General features: G+C 39.0%; 3 protein-coding genes and 1 long non-coding RNA gene across 5 annotated transcripts; all 4 read left to right on the top strand.

The window, feature by feature from the left end:
• The first annotated feature begins 906 nt into the window (after positions 1-906).
• On the top strand, positions 907-2,061 carry LOC112175441. The gene is made up of 3 exons (XR_002926453.2): positions 907-1,092; positions 1,396-1,476; positions 1,990-2,061. It is a non-coding gene; the product is annotated as an uncharacterized LOC112175441 (long non-coding RNA).
• Positions 2,062-4,144: 2,083 nt separating this feature from the next.
• On the top strand, positions 4,145-5,958 carry LOC121050451. The gene is made up of 2 exons (XM_040510413.1): positions 4,145-4,262; positions 5,154-5,958. The coding sequence occupies exons 1-2, from the start codon at positions 4,250-4,252 to the stop codon at positions 5,936-5,938; spliced, it is 798 nt and encodes a 265-aa protein (XP_040366347.1). The 5' UTR covers positions 4,145-4,249; the 3' UTR covers positions 5,939-5,958.
• A 1,934-nt stretch (positions 5,959-7,892) lies between these two features.
• LOC112176182 (protein JOKA2) lies at positions 7,893-12,049 on the top strand. Its single transcript, XM_024313998.2, has 7 exons — positions 7,893-8,144; positions 9,034-10,073; positions 10,185-10,308; positions 10,398-10,649; positions 10,783-10,932; positions 11,036-11,662; positions 11,779-12,049. The coding sequence occupies exons 1-7, from the start codon at positions 8,118-8,120 to the stop codon at positions 11,875-11,877; spliced, it is 2,319 nt and encodes a 772-aa protein (XP_024169766.1). The 5' UTR covers positions 7,893-8,117; the 3' UTR covers positions 11,878-12,049.
• Positions 12,050-12,787: 738 nt separating this feature from the next.
• LOC112178641 (serine/threonine-protein kinase STY13) lies at positions 12,788-16,238 on the top strand. 2 transcript variants are annotated; one of them, XM_024316808.2, is made up of 7 exons: positions 12,788-13,282; positions 13,444-13,578; positions 14,019-14,151; positions 14,295-14,490; positions 15,041-15,165; positions 15,256-15,414; positions 15,527-16,238. In XM_024316808.2, the coding sequence occupies exons 2-7, from the start codon at positions 13,448-13,450 to the stop codon at positions 15,833-15,835; spliced, it is 1,053 nt and encodes a 350-aa protein (XP_024172576.1). In that variant the 5' UTR covers positions 12,788-13,282; positions 13,444-13,447; the 3' UTR covers positions 15,836-16,238. The 2 variants fall into 2 exon arrangements, with proteins under 2 accessions (XP_024172576.1, XP_024172575.1); XM_024316807.2 differs by having other exon boundaries at positions 13,419-13,578.
• The last annotated feature ends 24 nt before the right edge of the window (positions 16,239-16,262 follow it).

Here is a 16,262-nt window from a genome sequence, read left to right as displayed (position 1 = left end):
CGTATCATCACACTCATCCAACTCCATATCTGTCAGTTGCTGAGATGACGCCCTTGGTGGAAGAGCTTCTTTTGCATCCACACTTCTTACCTGCAAAATAACATGAACCATCTTCAAAGCACAATAACTAATCCGACTTTGGCAAACACATTTGCTAAACAGTCCACGTCTAACTCCTCCCACCTTCGACTCGGAGAATAATTGTGGTTCTTCCCAGTGTTGCCGAGATTCGAAATGGCGTCGTTGCTCCTCAGAGGCAGCGATAGATCTAGGCATCTAGCAATAACTTCAGCTTCTTGGTAGAAGAAACCCCAAAAGTCAAATAATTATTTTATTGGCTACGTCAATACGGTGCGTACTAGGGAAGGAATCGGACCCCCCCCCCCACCCAAAAAAAAAAAATTCCAGATGAATTAGCTATTTTTGAGCATTAATTACATGCAAAAAAGAACCATTTATGCTATAATATTGCTATAATATACAAATACATATTATTATTTTTTAGCTAGATCACACGTTGTCTCTAAATAAGATAAGATAACTTGAAGAAATGGGAGAGTTCTGGAATACGCAAGCTGTAACTTACAGCCATTGGGAGGGACGACGTGGCGCGAGGAGAGCCACTGAATGAGTCAAAGTGGGGCTGAAGGTCATTTCGCACCTAACGGTGCCTTTAGGGTAAAACACTTTTTACAGCCTCCTCAGTGGCGCATCAGCAACCACCACGACGTGGGTCCTTTCCCCTCCAAACCCCCTCGTTTCTTAGACCCAAAATCACTTTTGTTCTTTCTCTCTGCTCACCACTCGACTTCATAACCAAACCATTCCTTTTCTGCTCTTTAACCAAAATCCAATCTTTAAACACAAACCAAGCCCATAGTTTTCGTGGGTTTTCCGGGAAAGCAATTCGGGTTTTTGTTTGAAGGGAAGTTAAGGATCGTTGAAAGGAAGTTAAGGGTTTTGTGAATGCAAAAGAGGATGGCGTTGATGAAGCTGAGGAGCAGAGTAGAGGGGAGAGTACTATGCTGGAGTGGTTTAGGTGCTTGACCTAAGAAGCTCCTAACCCTCCTCTGAGGTGGCCTTGGTTTCTGGGTAAAATGCTTCACCATCTTTGTCTATCTTTTTTTTGTGTTTTATAAGAAATTGGTGATGATTGGAAAAGTGAGGAAAATGAAAAATTGAGTCTCTGAGCTCGTGTTGAATTGGGGTCTTGGTAGTGTGGAAATTTCATAGTATTGTTAAAACTTGTAGTTTGGTAGTACTAATTTGTTGATCTTCTGTAATTAACGTTATGTGTGGTCTTTGTAAAAATTCAAACTATTGCAATGATTTGATGAGCTGTGGCATGGTGTATTTATGTCATTGGTCATACTAAATTGATCGTTTTCTTTACAGATGACCCATCACAATGTTGCAGCCTTGGTGGTCGTGAAACCTGGAGAGCAAAATCCATTGCAGGAATCATAACAGAGAGAGGTACTTTTTACATTAAGGCTTCCATGTCTGAACCACTGGATATATAGCACATTGCTCATCTTGTTGGAGATTATGATAAGGGACTGTTGTCTTTAAGGATAGGGTAATGTGAAACTTGTTGGGTGGAACAAGTAGGCAGCAAGCATGTTTAGAATGTTGATTATGTCTCTAAAAATATTTTGGGTAGTAGAGCCTGAGGATCAACTTGAACGAGCAAAAGACCAATATGACATCACTGCTCATATATCATGTGAGTTTGATACGGGATTTTAGTGATGGTGTACATGTTGTTGATGGTGTATATGCATATGTGCATATCCATATGTAGTTGCTATGTATATTCATGATTAAGATTAAAGATGGTTAGATTTTTCTAAAGAACTACAATTTCAGCAAGCCTGATTATATGGGATTTAAGCGATAGTGTTGTATATGGGGTTTTGCATACACATAAGTCTATATGCAGCTGACATCAAAGATGGTATACTGAAATTATGTTTCTGCATCCAACAGATATTTTCGCCATGCTTCAAGTGAGATGTATGACATTTCTCAAGGTCTGGCCAAATCTGTTTGAATAAATAGGTGTGTCTTCCTTCCGCTAAACTATTTTTGGTCTGAATTCTTTTTGATAAACTGGTTCCTTCATTTATCACTATGCAGAGACTAACTTGAACTCTGTGAGTTGTTTTGCAGAGATATTCTCCTTACCTATGCCCATGATGATGTCAGTGTCAGATCTTAGTTTATTGGGTTTGATGTTAAACATCTTAATGACGCCAAGTTTTGCTGCTCCTCTTGGACAGGAGGTCTGTCTCTCTCCCTCACACACATACACAAGTTACTATATAAAATTTGGTGCCAGCCGGCGCCGGTTTAGTTGATTTACTTCTTAATGTGTTTTTTGTTACAGGAGCCATTTGTGCTGGTGTATGATTTGATTTGCTTTGAGGTGGTGGATCAAAGTAAAACCAGATGTAGGGAGATGGTTTAAAAGACATGGGATTCATATCTGTGAGATGTTTGCAGCCTGCACAATATAGAGTATGAAGATTGAGGAAAAATCATAGTTGTGATTGAGAATTTATTCCAAGTGTCTTACCCGTAGGTGAAGTAGGTTTGTTCCCATTACAGTCTGCAGATAGGAAAGAAGGGATTTCAACAAATTATGCCTAGTTGGCAGTCGGTATAGCTTTATAGGTTCAGTAATACAAATTTTACAGTGTAATAGAGGGTGTTCGTATTGCAACATAATCACACATTTCTTTTGTAGCATGTTAATTCGCCTTGGGTTATTCTTTATTCAGTGCAGTAAAAATTTTGGATTTCCTTTGAAAATATGTATTCATCTCTGGAATGATGGTCAAGATTGGTACATTCTTGTATTCGTACTCCTCTTGGTGCCCCAAGTTCCTCTTCATCTTGATGAATCCTTGGCCAATTAAGGATAGCGTCATGTGCATTGATACGGGGATACCTAAACCAATTACCTTAATAGACCTTTTCTGGAACCCCGAGAACCCTAGCTGATTTACCATACCAAAACTCTTAATTGTTTGCCAAATGAATTATGATTTTATGAGACAGAAACAAAAACATGGATTTCTCAATCTTCCTCCTCACGAGATAAACAAGCGGATTTCTCAGTCTTCCCACACTTTTTGGAAAAAAATACTAGGGTTTTGATAGTTTCATATGAATTCGTAAAGTAGAAATTACATCTTGAGCTGCATTTAAGTGCTGAGTGCTCGTACAACATTTGATTGAAGCTTGAGCATTTCTGATATTTCCCCTCCTGTCTTCTGAATGTTTCATTGCACTTCCTACAAAGCCTGAAAAAAGGAGGATTTGATGGCTTACAAATCCGCAAGTTGACCAGATAACCAAGCTCAGAAGGAAGAGTGCCAGAAAATTGATCGAGTATTAATTAATAAATACAGCAAGTCTCTTCGAAAAATAGAAGATGAACTTCATGGTAATCAATCTAACAACCCAAAATATGAGGAAAAGCCCAAAATGCAATACATTAGAGACCCAGATCCATTCATAGAAACCTAATTAACCTAGTTGATTAGCATATTCCAGTTCAACCCGATGTCTTTCAAGTTTCAATTAAAGACCAGCCCCAGTAACCGTCCTCTACCAGAAAATAATTGTCATAGCAATATCAGATATCTTACACCATCGATATTGCTATGGTTTTTGCAAAGGCTAAGCCTTCGGCAGCTCCTCGATATTGATTTCAGCGATTGCGACCTTCACGCTTGAATCTTGATATGGGTTCTGCACTTCTGCAAAGGCTAGATGAAACGGGGGGCTATGTTGGTGTTGATTTTGTGACACGTGGTGAATAGTCTACAAAACTCCCTCTCCTCTTTTACCAAAACGGCTCAAAGTTTTACAATAACATTTCGTTAGTGTGAAATTACACCATGCCCCAAGTTTGAAAAAACATGTGGATATCCTTGCTCCACGTATACTGGTTTGACCGGCTGTAACTTAAAGCCTGCGCATTCCAACCTCCTCCCTTCAAATGACCTTAATATTAGGTCAGTTATAGGTAATGGTTATGTGATAGAGTTAGAGTAGAGCTCAAACACTTTTGATGGGTTAGAGGATTGATATACTCTGATCACTATATAAGGGAGGTCCTTGCAGTAGCTTTAGTAAGTGAGTTAAGCACTCTTCTCATTGGGAGTTCACTTGAGCATTCTGCAGAATATCTTCCATTCCCACGTACCAGTTTTCATCCTAGTTGCCTTAGTTCAAGAGAATGGATCCTCAAGGTTTGCTTCATTCACCTTAGACTTGAGCTTGAGTCTTTATGTCATTTTATATCGATTGTAATTCTTGATGTGTTCATGTGTTTCGTGGCATAGCAATATTACATCATTGTAATGAAAGGCATGACAAAACTGACATAGACCAAATAGTACTTAGATCTTTGCAGACCATTTCAACATTCAATGTAAGCGCATATCTACGTGAAATGAAAATATTGCAAAAGGTCAACATGAAATGTTTTAAGGTAAAAAAGATAAAAGAAGCTAGTAGCTTAATTACGTCCTCAATAATGATAAATACAGTTAGAGTCGAGTTTAATCATGTCGTGCGTATGCATTTTCCAAAAAAAAAAAAAAACAGTCGGTCGTATCCAATCATTAAAACACTGCTTTAATTTTTTTTTTTTAAGGGGCTTTAGAAGTTTTATATGAGTGGGGTTTGGAACAGTAACCTGTTTTTATCTTCTTTTTTTTTTTTGTGTTTTTGTTGACTAGTTCTAATGTGATTCGTATTGTTGTATAGTTGATTAGTTCTAATGTGATTCGTACTCTTTCCAAAGAAAACTATGCCTTCACACTACATAAATATATGAATATTAAGTAATAATAGCATGACACCTTGAATTCCATATGAGGAACTTACCCTTTTTTAAAACCCTTAGACTACCTATCGAAAAAGTAGTAGAGATAAAAAGGCATTTTCGATTTTAGCCAATCTATCAGGAGGCCTATTTCAGTGTCACAAACTTTTTTTGTTTTCACACCAAGAGGATCTTAATCTTAACTATATTTAGGTTATGAAGTGGAATCTTAGAGAGAGAGTTTTAAGTTTCTTTGTTTCCTTTGTTTTTAAACATAAACAAAATGATTGAAGAGTCTCTCATCATCAACCAGAAATGTCACTATCGCCTCCTGCTACCGACTCATCATCATCAACCTTTCTCCAACCTCCCGGAGTTGCTGCGGCGGCTCAACAAACTTCTACCCTTATGCCAATCCAATTGACCAAGGAAAATTATTTACTGTGGAAATCATTGTTCATTCCCGTTCTGAGGGCCTCTGACATGTTAAATCTCGCAGAAGGAAGAGAGAAGTGTCCACCACAATTTTTGACTGAAGAGAAAGAAAAAGAAGGCGAAAACCCAGCTTATACCAATTGGATCAAGAGGGACCAAAGATTTCTGACTTGGATCAATTCAAGTTTATCTGTGAGCCTACTCAGATACACAGTGGAAATCACGAGTGGACGAGCTCTGTGGTTACACTTGGAAAAGCTGCTCGCTGAAAATGCAACAACTCATCTACTTCAGCTCAAGGATCGTCTAAAAAACCTGGACAAGCGTCACTTGACGGCGAAGGAATACCTAGAAAGAGCTAAACAAATCGCCGATGACCTAGAAGCAGCAGGGTCGCCTGTTGATGATTCTGAATTTGTTTCTTGCGTCCTAAAAGGACTTCCGAATTTATATGACGGCTTTGTTGCCTCCATCAGGGATCGACCTGAGCCCGTAACTCGAGAACAATTGCAGGACTCACTTCTAAGATATACACCTCCTACTATTGTCTTTATGCTCAGGTTTTTTATATTTGGCTGTTTGGCGCTGATCTCGTTCCTTTTTTTTGAGATATTCTCAGCAGTTAGTGATGATTATTCTCAAAATAGAAGAAACGATCATTGATGATTAATCATGTTTTTCAATTGTAACCCTTTTGTCCCATCTATCCTCAGAATTTGATTTCTTGAATCAAATATCAACAGTTCAATGTTTGAAGGTCTTTATTTTTTCTTTCTTGAATCGTATTATATGAGAAATTACTAAAACAGTGTATGATACAACTTTTCGAATACAAGCTCAATTAATTCTATCAAAGAAATTGGGTAACTAGCTAGAGTACATAGTTTTTACGCTAGCTTCATATATTCTACCTTAAAAGTAAAATTTATTTATTTGTCAAAAGATTTGATAAGTTTCAAATATATAAATTTACTGAAGATATATAATGGCATGATAAAGTCATGAACCGGGTGGAAACTCCTTATTCTAATCAGTGGAATTGGTTTATTGTTGTTGCTGATGCTGCGTTTTTAAATTTTGCTTCAGAAGAAGATTTTTTTTAGCTTTATTTTGATGCTATGTTGACATGAATTCAACAAATTGAGATATAATTAGTTTGTTTTCGCAGTTTTTCTTTTAGGATAAGTTAGAAATGTGTTTTAAATTGTGCCCTAACACATTTCATAATTATGATGAGGTTATTTAAGCTTCAATTCCCCTTGTTCGATTAATCTAGACCTTTCAAGAGTGCAGTATTCACCAACTGCATGTAGAACTACTGGAGCAGAACGAGCTTGACCTTCTTCGTTCAAGAGGCGAAGCACAAGGTGGGAAAGTCGACTCTTCTGGATGTTGTAGTTGGCGAGGGTTCAGCCTTCTTCTTGCTGCTTTTCGGCGAAGATCTGGTCTGGTAGCATGTCTTCCTTGTCCGGGATCTTGACCTTGACATTGTCGATCGACGGGGCAAGAGGATCACTTCACCTCAGGGTTTTGATCGATTGTCTTACCCGTCGGGGTTTTAACAAAGATCTGCATGATGCTAGCAAAGACGAAGGAATAACGTTACTGCTGATCACTGATTGTAAAATTTTCGACAATTTCTCACATAGAATATAGGGTGCTTTAGTGTATTTAATTTACGTTGCAATACCTTTTTCTTTTTCTTTGTTTCCCTACAACGCTAGTATATGGAAGTAAAGTGAAACACTGCATATATAACCCAGTTTAATTGAAATCTCAAATTTTTACACTTTATTTATTTCAATTTTTTTTATCTCCACCTTTCTCATCCACCGCTGCCACCACCACATATATAGCCCCAGCCCCAGCCCAACTCCATCTCAATCTCCAAAGAGAATGATGTTATATGATTTATTGAGGCCTCAGGGCCGGCCGTGGTTGCTATGGTCGTTATTTACCTATAAGAGAATGTTAGACATTATCCATGAATGTTAGCTAGGCATTACACGCTAAAATGAAATTACCTGCCAACATTATTTTGTTTAACTCATTTTTATGATTTAATGAGGCCTCAGAGTCGGTCTTGAGTGTTATGGTCGTTATTTATGTATTTACTTGTAAGAAAATGTAGACATTACCCGTCAATGTTAGACATCACATGCTAAAATAAAATTATCCGCCAACATTATTCGAGTTTAACTCCTTTTTATGATCCGAACCGCTAATGAACGTTATACTTTTTAGATTAAAAATTATTGGTCAATAAATCATTAGAAAGGAAGGACAAATTATCCAAACTTTGACATTATTCAACATTCCATTGGAAAACACATCAGACTGTAAGATAAGTAAAGCCAAAGTAGGCGAGAGCCATCAGTGACATTAATACGAACAATAGTATCGTATGAACACCAAAACGAGTTCCCACCAATGCCGTAGCTCCACGTACGAGCTCACTCCTTCATAGAACGGGCCTGCACGTAGAAGAACAGAACCAAATCAAGAGCTATCTTTGGGAAGAAGAAAACCCAAAGGCCCAAAAGTCAAGTAATTATCTTATTGGCTAAGCCAATTGCCAATAGCCTGCTGCTTTAAATACGGTGCGTATTAGATAGAGAAAGGGAGAGTCTTATTATTCCTGATAGACGAAGAGAGAGAGAGAGAGAGAGAGGGGCGGTAATAGCGGCTGACGGGTACGCTTTGGGTTCCGGGAGATAACGTTCCAAAGCTCAAAGCTTTCTGCATAATCTCGATTTTCTCGTTTCGTAACGCAATTTAGGGTTAGGGTTTCTTGATTCTTTTAGTTCGGATTTGCGGCTCACTGGACGCTTATTCTGGAGCCATGGCTTCGTCTACTATGGTGATCAAGGTGCGATTTTTCGAACTGTTACGCTTCGATTTTTTTTTTTTTTTTTTTTAAAAAAAAATTCTGGGTGATGGTTTTGGTTATGCTCTGTTTTGATTGTGACCGAATTTTGGGATTAGGGTTGAGAATTTGTGAAATTTTGGGTAAAGATTGAAGCTTTCGGGGTTTTTTATGATCAGATATTTGATACTTGTGTTATCGGTAGGTTTAGCTGTTTTTGATTGAAAGGATTTGCTTGTTTTGTTTCGATCGAATCGCTAGCTGGCCATGGATGGGAATGATCGATCTTGCTGACTCTGATTGACTCTGATCAGCATGATCGCTTGAATTTTGTGAAATTTGTGAAATTTGTTTGTAGTTATAAAGAAATTTTAGATGATTTGGATTCTCTCGGTGGTGAGGATGATTGATCTAGCTGAGCCCTGATCGGCTCTGATCAGTAATTTGTTTACAGTTTGTAGACTATTTTGATTTCTTTTTGCACAAAATTTGTGGTAAAACAATGACTTTCTGTGCGTGATGAAGTTTAGAGGACTTTTGGATGTGAAAGGGTTTATTCAACTTCTACCTATACACCTCTCTGCTCCTGTTCCTGATGTGAAGTTTAACAACCTTCATTCAATTCTGAATGGTTTACTCTGTGTGCTCTTGTTTTTTTATCCCACTCTTTGATATCATCATATTAGACCATTATTCTTAAACATCTTACAAAGTGTTATAATTTTGTAGCCTTATAGCTGATTGTTGGCATAGGTGATAGTCACCATGTGTGAACAATACATTTCTTGCTTATATCCAGTCCATTGAGAAGGATGCCGCAGTGTACTTCCATTCTATGTTGATTAACTGATTCCTTCCGAACTTTTCTAACATGTTACTGATTGTGTTGAAGGTCAAATATGGGGATACACTGAGGCGTTTCAATGCTCGTGTTGATGAGAATGATCAACTGGATCTTGACATGGGTGGACTGCGGTTCAAAATATATAGTCTTTTCAATTTTCAGCTTGATGCTGACATCACTATGACCTATGTTGACGAAGATGGTGATATAGTGACTCTGGTTGATGATGAGGATTTGCGTGATGCTATGAAGCAGAATATGAAGTTCTTGAGGATTGATGTACATGATAAAACTGACAAATCTGAGAAATCTTATGCCAAATCAAGTGGAAGTTCTACCCCTGTAAGATATCCCTTGCCAGATATCACACCTGAGCCTATCCGTGAACTAATCTCCAGGGTTCCTCGAGACTTGACTCCAAATGCCCTTGGTCCAGGGTTTGCGGATCTCGTTGACTGCTTTTCGAAGATGGGAATGTCCTATTTACTTCAGGCTGGTGGAGTTTCAGGCGTCAAGAATGATTCCTCTGAGAAACCCTTAGCTCCATCTGCCAATGATATGAAGGACGATGGTAAGTCAGAAACCATCTTAAAGTCTACCACTGAGGAATCTAGCTCTAAAAACAGTCGGGCAAAGGATGCTGTAAATGTGACCAAGGATGTGGGAATGTCGAATCCACCTCAGAATGCTCCAGTTGATCTCAATGTTCTTCCTGCTGATTCTAATCCATCTGGACCCACACCCATCAATGTTACACCAGTTGGAGCAAGTCTTCATACTGCTGAGGAGAGGAAGGAGTCAGAGAAGGGAACCAGTGGTCAGGTCAAGGGCAAGTCTCTTGGTTGTGGTGGATCTACAAGTTCTGCTATCCCTGCATTGAATGTTAATGACATGAGCAATAATCATTTCAATCAATGTCCATTTTCAGAGACTCCTATTGTGAATGACTCGGCTCCTGTTGCATATCGTCGTCTTCATCCTTTTAAAAGGAATCATTCTGAAGCAATGGGTGGTATGTTCCACACTGGTGTTCGCTGTGATGGATGTGGTTGTCATCCAATAATTGGACCCCGGTTCAAGTCCATAGTGTAAGTATCTTATTATGTGTCCAATCTTAAGATTGTAATTAAACATTATTGACCTTTCATTGCTGATTTTTTTTTCCCTTTTCTTTTTGTCTCTTTCCTTTGGTCCTGCAGGAAAGCAGATTATGACCTCTGCCGTATCTGTTTCTCGAGTATTGTTAATGTGGCTGAGTACATTAGAATTGACCACCCTTTGTCTTATCGCCATCCACGTCCTTTCAAGGGGATGCATGAACAAGTATGTAATCCAATTCATATGTTAACTTCTGCTTTATACCACCTTTTGCATTGTGAACTTGACATATTTTTTCTGATCTTAAATGTCAGCCTCCATGGCTGGGTCCTTCAGCATTGCCAAAGATACTGAGAAATTGTGGCGCGAAGCCTGGGCGACCTAAGCTTGACAGCCGCTTTGTTTTGGATGTCAACGTAATGGATGGTACCTTAATGGCCCCATCTACTCCATTTACCAAGATTTGGCGGATGCGCAACAATGGGGGTTTGATCTGGCCTAAAGGAACACAACTCATGTGGATTGGTGGAGACAGGTTTAGCAAATCAGATTCAGTTGAGATAGAGGTAGCTTAACTTTGACATTATTGAGATTTGTTAGCGTTTATTAGTCTGTTATGTGTTCCCTTTATGTTGCTGTGTTTTAGATGGCAATATTTTTAGTTGTTTCTTATTTGTGGGCTTTTGGTGTTATTTTCAGATTCCTGCGCATGGTGTATTGGCTGAAAATGAACTTGATATTGCTGTTGATTTTACTGCACCTGAGTCACCTGGACGGTACATCTCATATTGGAGGATGGCTTCTCCATCTGGTCAGAAGTTTGGGCAACGTGTTTGGGTTCTGATTCAGGTATCTTCTTTCATTGCAGAGCAGATTTGATTTTCGTGCCTTTTAGCACACTTTACGACAAAGTGCCATAATTAGACAAGTCATCTGTGATTTTCTTGTGCAGGTGGATACTTCCCTCAAGGATTCATTCTTTGAGAGCTTTCAAGGTTTGAACCTGAACCTGCCCCCTGAAAACGTGGTTAACTTTCCTGAGCAAATGAACTTTCCTCAGCAACATGTGGGCAGTGACTTTGTCCAGCCTTCTAGCTCTAACTCAGTGAAGGAACCAGCAATTCCCATTCCTGTCAAGCAGCCTGAAAATGAGCAGGATCTCAACTTCCCTATAAATGATAGCTTGCTGGTTGGCCACAGTATTCCTGCCCCTACTGCCCCTACTGCCCCGGTGGCTTCTGCAACTGTGTCATACCCCACTGTCGACCAGAGTGCTCCAGTCCCTACTGCACAAGTTGCCTCTTCAACTGTGACATACCCCACTGTTGATATATTTGAACCAGCCCCGCCCTCCCCCAGATCTTCCCCTGTTGTCACTCTACCAACATCATCTGAAGGGACCAGCTCAGAAAATCCTGTGGAGGACACCCTCCTTAAGGAGCTTGAGGACATGGGATTTAAGCAGGCGAATTTGAACAAGGAAATTCTGCGCAGGAATGAGTACAACCTGGAGCAATCTGTGGATGATCTCTGTGAGGTTGCTGAATGGGATCCTATTCTTGAAGAGCTGCAGGAAATGGTAAGCTCTAGAAGCCGAACATAACTTATTCATTCACTTTTGATATTTTGCATTTTGTTGGTTATTGTAAGAACTGCCGGGCGCTAGAACTAAAAAGGAATGCTGTGTGTTTGCAGGGCTTCAGTGATACAGAGATGAACAAGAAGCTGCTTGCGAAGAACAATGGAAGCATCAAGCGTGTAGTCATGGATCTTATCAATGGGGACAAGCTGTAGACAAGACGGCGATTACTAAACCTTAGTATTATATATAAATAGTACTTATCAGAAATAAATGGACTGGCATTAGCCATGCAATATGATGCTTATTTTGCTTTTGGCTTGTAATTAAGTTATATTTGTACTGGTGTGGATATCTAATCTAAGCTATGGAATTTTAATATGTAAATCTTCTGTCTCGACTTCCCCTTTCCTTTGATTACTACTATTTATGAATGTTGCAAAGCATATATTGTTTTCGTGAGGGGGAGTCTCGTGGCATTGGGAACTAAAAATAAGGTGGAGTTACCTGTGTTGCACGGCAATTTGAGCGGTTGAAGCCACTTTAATTGTCTAATGTTGCACAGGACAAGTCTTTCTGCTGCAGATATTGTTCATTTTCCAACAGGCCGCCCCTTCTTTATCACCAGTTCGGTTGCCTCTCGCCTTTAACTACCCCTCTCATCCAAATCCTCCCAACTTTTCTGGTTGCTTTATTGTTTTCTGATAACACAAGAATTGGTCATCCCCGAGTGTTTCTATAGGGAAGACCCGTGACACTAAACTATGAATGCTCGAGTAATCTGTTAAGATACAAAACTTAGATGATGATTCACTACTTTCAATTATTGGGGTTTTTGTCTAATTCGAGTACTTCTGTGTAACATCAAATCATAGCAAATAATGGCACAACACTACGTGTTAACCAACATCGTTGTAGTCACCAAATTTGATCAACTTGTTATGAGTTTTTGCTTTGAACTAAATTTACACGGAGGCATTATATTGGGGGGACAAATCAGTTTAAAGAAATAGACTAAATGAGGTGACCCGAAGACTAAAAAGGAGTGAAACCCAAGCAAGAAAAAAGGTAAGGAACTAGCTAGAAAGTATAGACTAATAGTCCAGGGTCTTCTCAGACAGTAGCTTTACTAGTTTGCCCCCATGTTGACAGGATCAGTTTCCATGTGCCCTTGATTAGTTTTATGGCTCCCACAGACCTCATTACTATATTCCCAAACTTGTCTTTCTATCTCTCTCCCCATCCAAATTCTTATATTGAACCATAGACTCAATCCCTTCCATGATTCCCTCTGCAGATCAGGACTGAACTTCTGAGCCCCCAAAGATTAATTAATCTCATAGAGCCATTTAAATAATCTCAATCATGGTCATGGAATTTTAATGAAAGCACTCTAGTTTTTCTCTTCACACAGTGAGAGAGAGAGAGAGCTTTGCTCATTTAGAGTTGGTTGGTTCCCTTTGTGAGGGATCTTTCTCTTTTCCCCATAAAAGAGATTTCAAGAAAATCTCTTTGGGCATTGAGCTTTTGTTTTTGGGTTTTGCTGTCACTATTTCTCTCTCTGGTAGAAGCAGAACATGTGGGGTTCCATGCTTTTGCCTCCTCCAAAAACATCATCATGTAAGTTTTAATCACCTTCTGTTCTTGAGATGTCATTCATTGTCAGCTTATCCAAATTCACTCACTTGGTGAATGAGCTTTTTAAAGCTTTCCCTCTTCTGGGTTCTGATATGTGTCTTATTTTGCTATGGTATAGAAGCTGAATTCATTCCATTTTGTAGAAAGATGGAATCTGGGAGTAGGTTTTACTCTGGTGATGAGTTCAGATTGGATTCCAAATGGCTGGTTGATCCTAAGCATCTGTTTGTTGGGCCAAGAATTGGAGAGGGTGCTCATGCCAAAGTGTATGAGGGCAAGTAAGTTGTGTAGGTTTACTTGAAGTTTCTGGTTTTTGCATTTCAATTATTGGGTGTGTTTCAGTGAAAAGTGAAAAGCTTGGTTGTCTTGATTTCTGGGTAATGCCATCCTTGTTCGTTTCGATTTGCAAATTTCTCATCTTTCTATAGATTTGGGAAACTATTAAGTTCTTATTTTGTAAATTGTGCATTCCTCTAGTATCTTCTCCATTGTTGTTTTGCATTCTAAGCTACATGTTAATCTTCTTCTATAATTAGGTTCAAATTCAGGTTTCACTAAATTGTAGTTTAGTGGTTGCTGATGAATTTGGTTTGAGCATGGCACAGAGACTTGAGTTTCTTAAGTAATTAGATTCCAAGTAATTATAGTTCATTATTGCGTCCTGTTATGCCGCAATTATCTCACTCCTTTTGGTTTTGGTATTCTGGATTCCATTCAGATACAAAAACCAGACTGTTGCAATTAAAGTTCTACATAAAGGAGAAACTCCAGAAGAGATCACCAAGAGACAAGGGCGGTTTGCCAGAGAGGTTGAAATGTTGTCTAGAGTTCAGCATAAGAATTTAGTGAAGGTTTGATTCAATTTTGTGACAATCTGCATTGGCTTCACTTCAAGTTTTATAAATTGTGGTGACTGGTGACCATATCTAATCATAGTGATCATACTATTTTGTCAATATCTGACCATTAATATAACTTCCTTGCTTTTGAACAGTTTATTGGTGCCTGCATGGAGCCAGTAATGGTGATAGTTACTGAGCTTTTATTGGGTGGGACATTGCGCAAGTATTGTCTTAACATGCGGCCAAGGTGCTTGGACACACGAGTTGCTGTTGGTTTTGCCCTAGATATTGCTCGTGCAATGGAATGCTTACACTCTCATGGGATCATACACCGTGACTTGAAGCCTGGTATGTTTTGGTTTCCCAGTTGAAACCCTTTGGAATCTTCGGACATCCATCACCCAACATTCTCTTAGAACTAATAACTATTTCCTTCTTCACATTACCGTGCCAGAGTTTAATACTACCAATATCTTCAAGCGGGAATTACACTTTAAATGTTCTATCAAATAATAAGAGTAGATACTTTAGTAAGATGGTCGGTCCTTCAAGGAGCAACCATTTATTAGACAGTTTCTAGCTTCATGAAAGATATGGGTGGATGAACAATTATTTGTACTTTTTCCAAGTGTACAACTTTATGCATGATATTTGTATAAGTTAGGATTATATATCCAGTCTGTCACTTGTTAAAGGCAAGTCCATAATTTTTTGCTTATTTATTTTGTAAGTTTCTCATAAGTAATGACTGGTCTTTGGTTGGCGTTAGTTAATGGCTAATGCAAAATGTCTCTGTCCAACAAGCATAGTATGTCCATGATAATAAGTCAACTAAGCTAGTTATTGAGGATTGGCCACTCTTCATTTGCTTATTTATCTCTTATATTCTTGGGTGCAGAGAACTTGCTCTTGACTGCAGACCACAAAACTGTTAAACTAGCAGATTTTGGGTTAGCAAGAGAAGAGTCATTAACAGAGATGATGACTGCCGAAACTGGAACATACCGTTGGATGGCCCCAGAGGTACCATCTCCCTCCATCTCCCACTGTCGCTCAAAGTATTGCGTTTGAAAATACTTGCTTAACTGAGTCTGAGTTTCTATTTGTGGGCAGTTGTACAGTACTGTTACGTTAAGGCAGGGAGAGAAGAAGCATTACAACCATAAAGTGGATGCCTATAGCTTTGCAATTGTTTTGTGGGAACTCTTACACAATAAATTGCCTTTTGAAGGCATGTCAAATCTCCAGGCAGCATATGCAGCAGCTTTTAAAGTAAGAATATCTTCACTGTCTAAAAGAATATTCCCATCTTTGATTGCATTACCTATTCTCAAAGCTTTCTGCCAGTGCAGAATTTTACTGATGATAAAATTCTACATTTCAGAATGTGAGGCCCAGTGCTGACAACCTCCCAGAGGAGTTGAATCTCATCCTAACTTCGTGCTGGCAGGAGGACGCAAATGCTCGACCTAATTTCAGTCAGATAATTCAAATGCTACTAGATTATCTTTACACCATAGCTCCTCCTGAACCTGCGATTCCTTCTCGGATTTTCACCGAGAACACTGTCTTGCCTCCTGAGTCCCCTGGTACAAGCTCTTTGATGGCAGTACGTGATGATGGGGGGACACCCAAAGCACAAACGGAAGATGAGCCAAAAGGATTTTTCTTCTGCTTTAAACAGTGCTATTGACTGCTAGGCATTAGTTGAAGAGAAGATCTCTACCTCTGTTGTTCGGGTCAATAATCTCCAGAGGGGAGCTCGTAAACAATAGAATCTAGTCGGGGAAGTACATTTTGGTAACTGGTAAATGTTAAGTTGATCAATATTCATTTTCATCATGTTAAACTTTAGATGAATGTCCTGCTTTGTATATTCTCTGTTCCATTGGATCTAGTCAAATATGTAGGATCTTAGCTCCAATTAGATAAATCTTACATATAGTATCTAATACTGTGGAGTTGGGTTTCCTTGTGAGGCTTAACCTTAACTTGTTGGATATGAAATGCAACTTCATTTCTTTGTAAGGAGAGAAGGAAATGATCCTTCTATCTGGGGTTTATTATCTATGGATCAAGAAAGTTTAGTCCGGTCAGTCCTCTTGTATCTTTTAGTTTTA

This window comes from Rosa chinensis, chromosome 7 (genome assembly GCF_002994745.2).
Source record: "Rosa chinensis cultivar Old Blush chromosome 7, RchiOBHm-V2, whole genome shotgun sequence".
In the NCBI taxonomy this organism is placed as follows: Eukaryota; Viridiplantae; Streptophyta; class Magnoliopsida; order Rosales; family Rosaceae; genus Rosa; species Rosa chinensis.
The sequence above is the reverse complement of the archived record's forward strand: the minus strand, read 5'-3'. Positions and strand labels throughout refer to the sequence as shown.

Coding starts and splice junctions, on each gene's coding strand:
- LOC112176182 (XM_024313998.2), top strand. CDS start 8,118: ATGGCTTCGTCTACTATGGTGATCAAG. Junction 10,933..11,035: donor GTGTTTGGGTTCTGATTCAG/GTATCTTCTTTC, acceptor TTTCTTGTGCAG/GTGGATACTTCCCTCAAGGA. Junction 11,663..11,778: donor TTGAAGAGCTGCAGGAAATG/GTAAGCTCTAGA, acceptor GTGTGTTTGCAG/GGCTTCAGTGATACAGAGAT.
- LOC112178641 (XM_024316808.2), top strand. CDS start 13,448: ATGGAATCTGGGAGTAGGTTTTACTCTGGTGATGAGTTCAGATTGGAT. Junction 14,491..15,040: donor ACACCGTGACTTGAAGCCTG/GTATGTTTTGGT, acceptor TCTTGGGTGCAG/AGAACTTGCTCTTGACTGCA. Junction 15,166..15,255: donor ACCGTTGGATGGCCCCAGAG/GTACCATCTCCC, acceptor ATTTGTGGGCAG/TTGTACAGTACTGTTACGTT.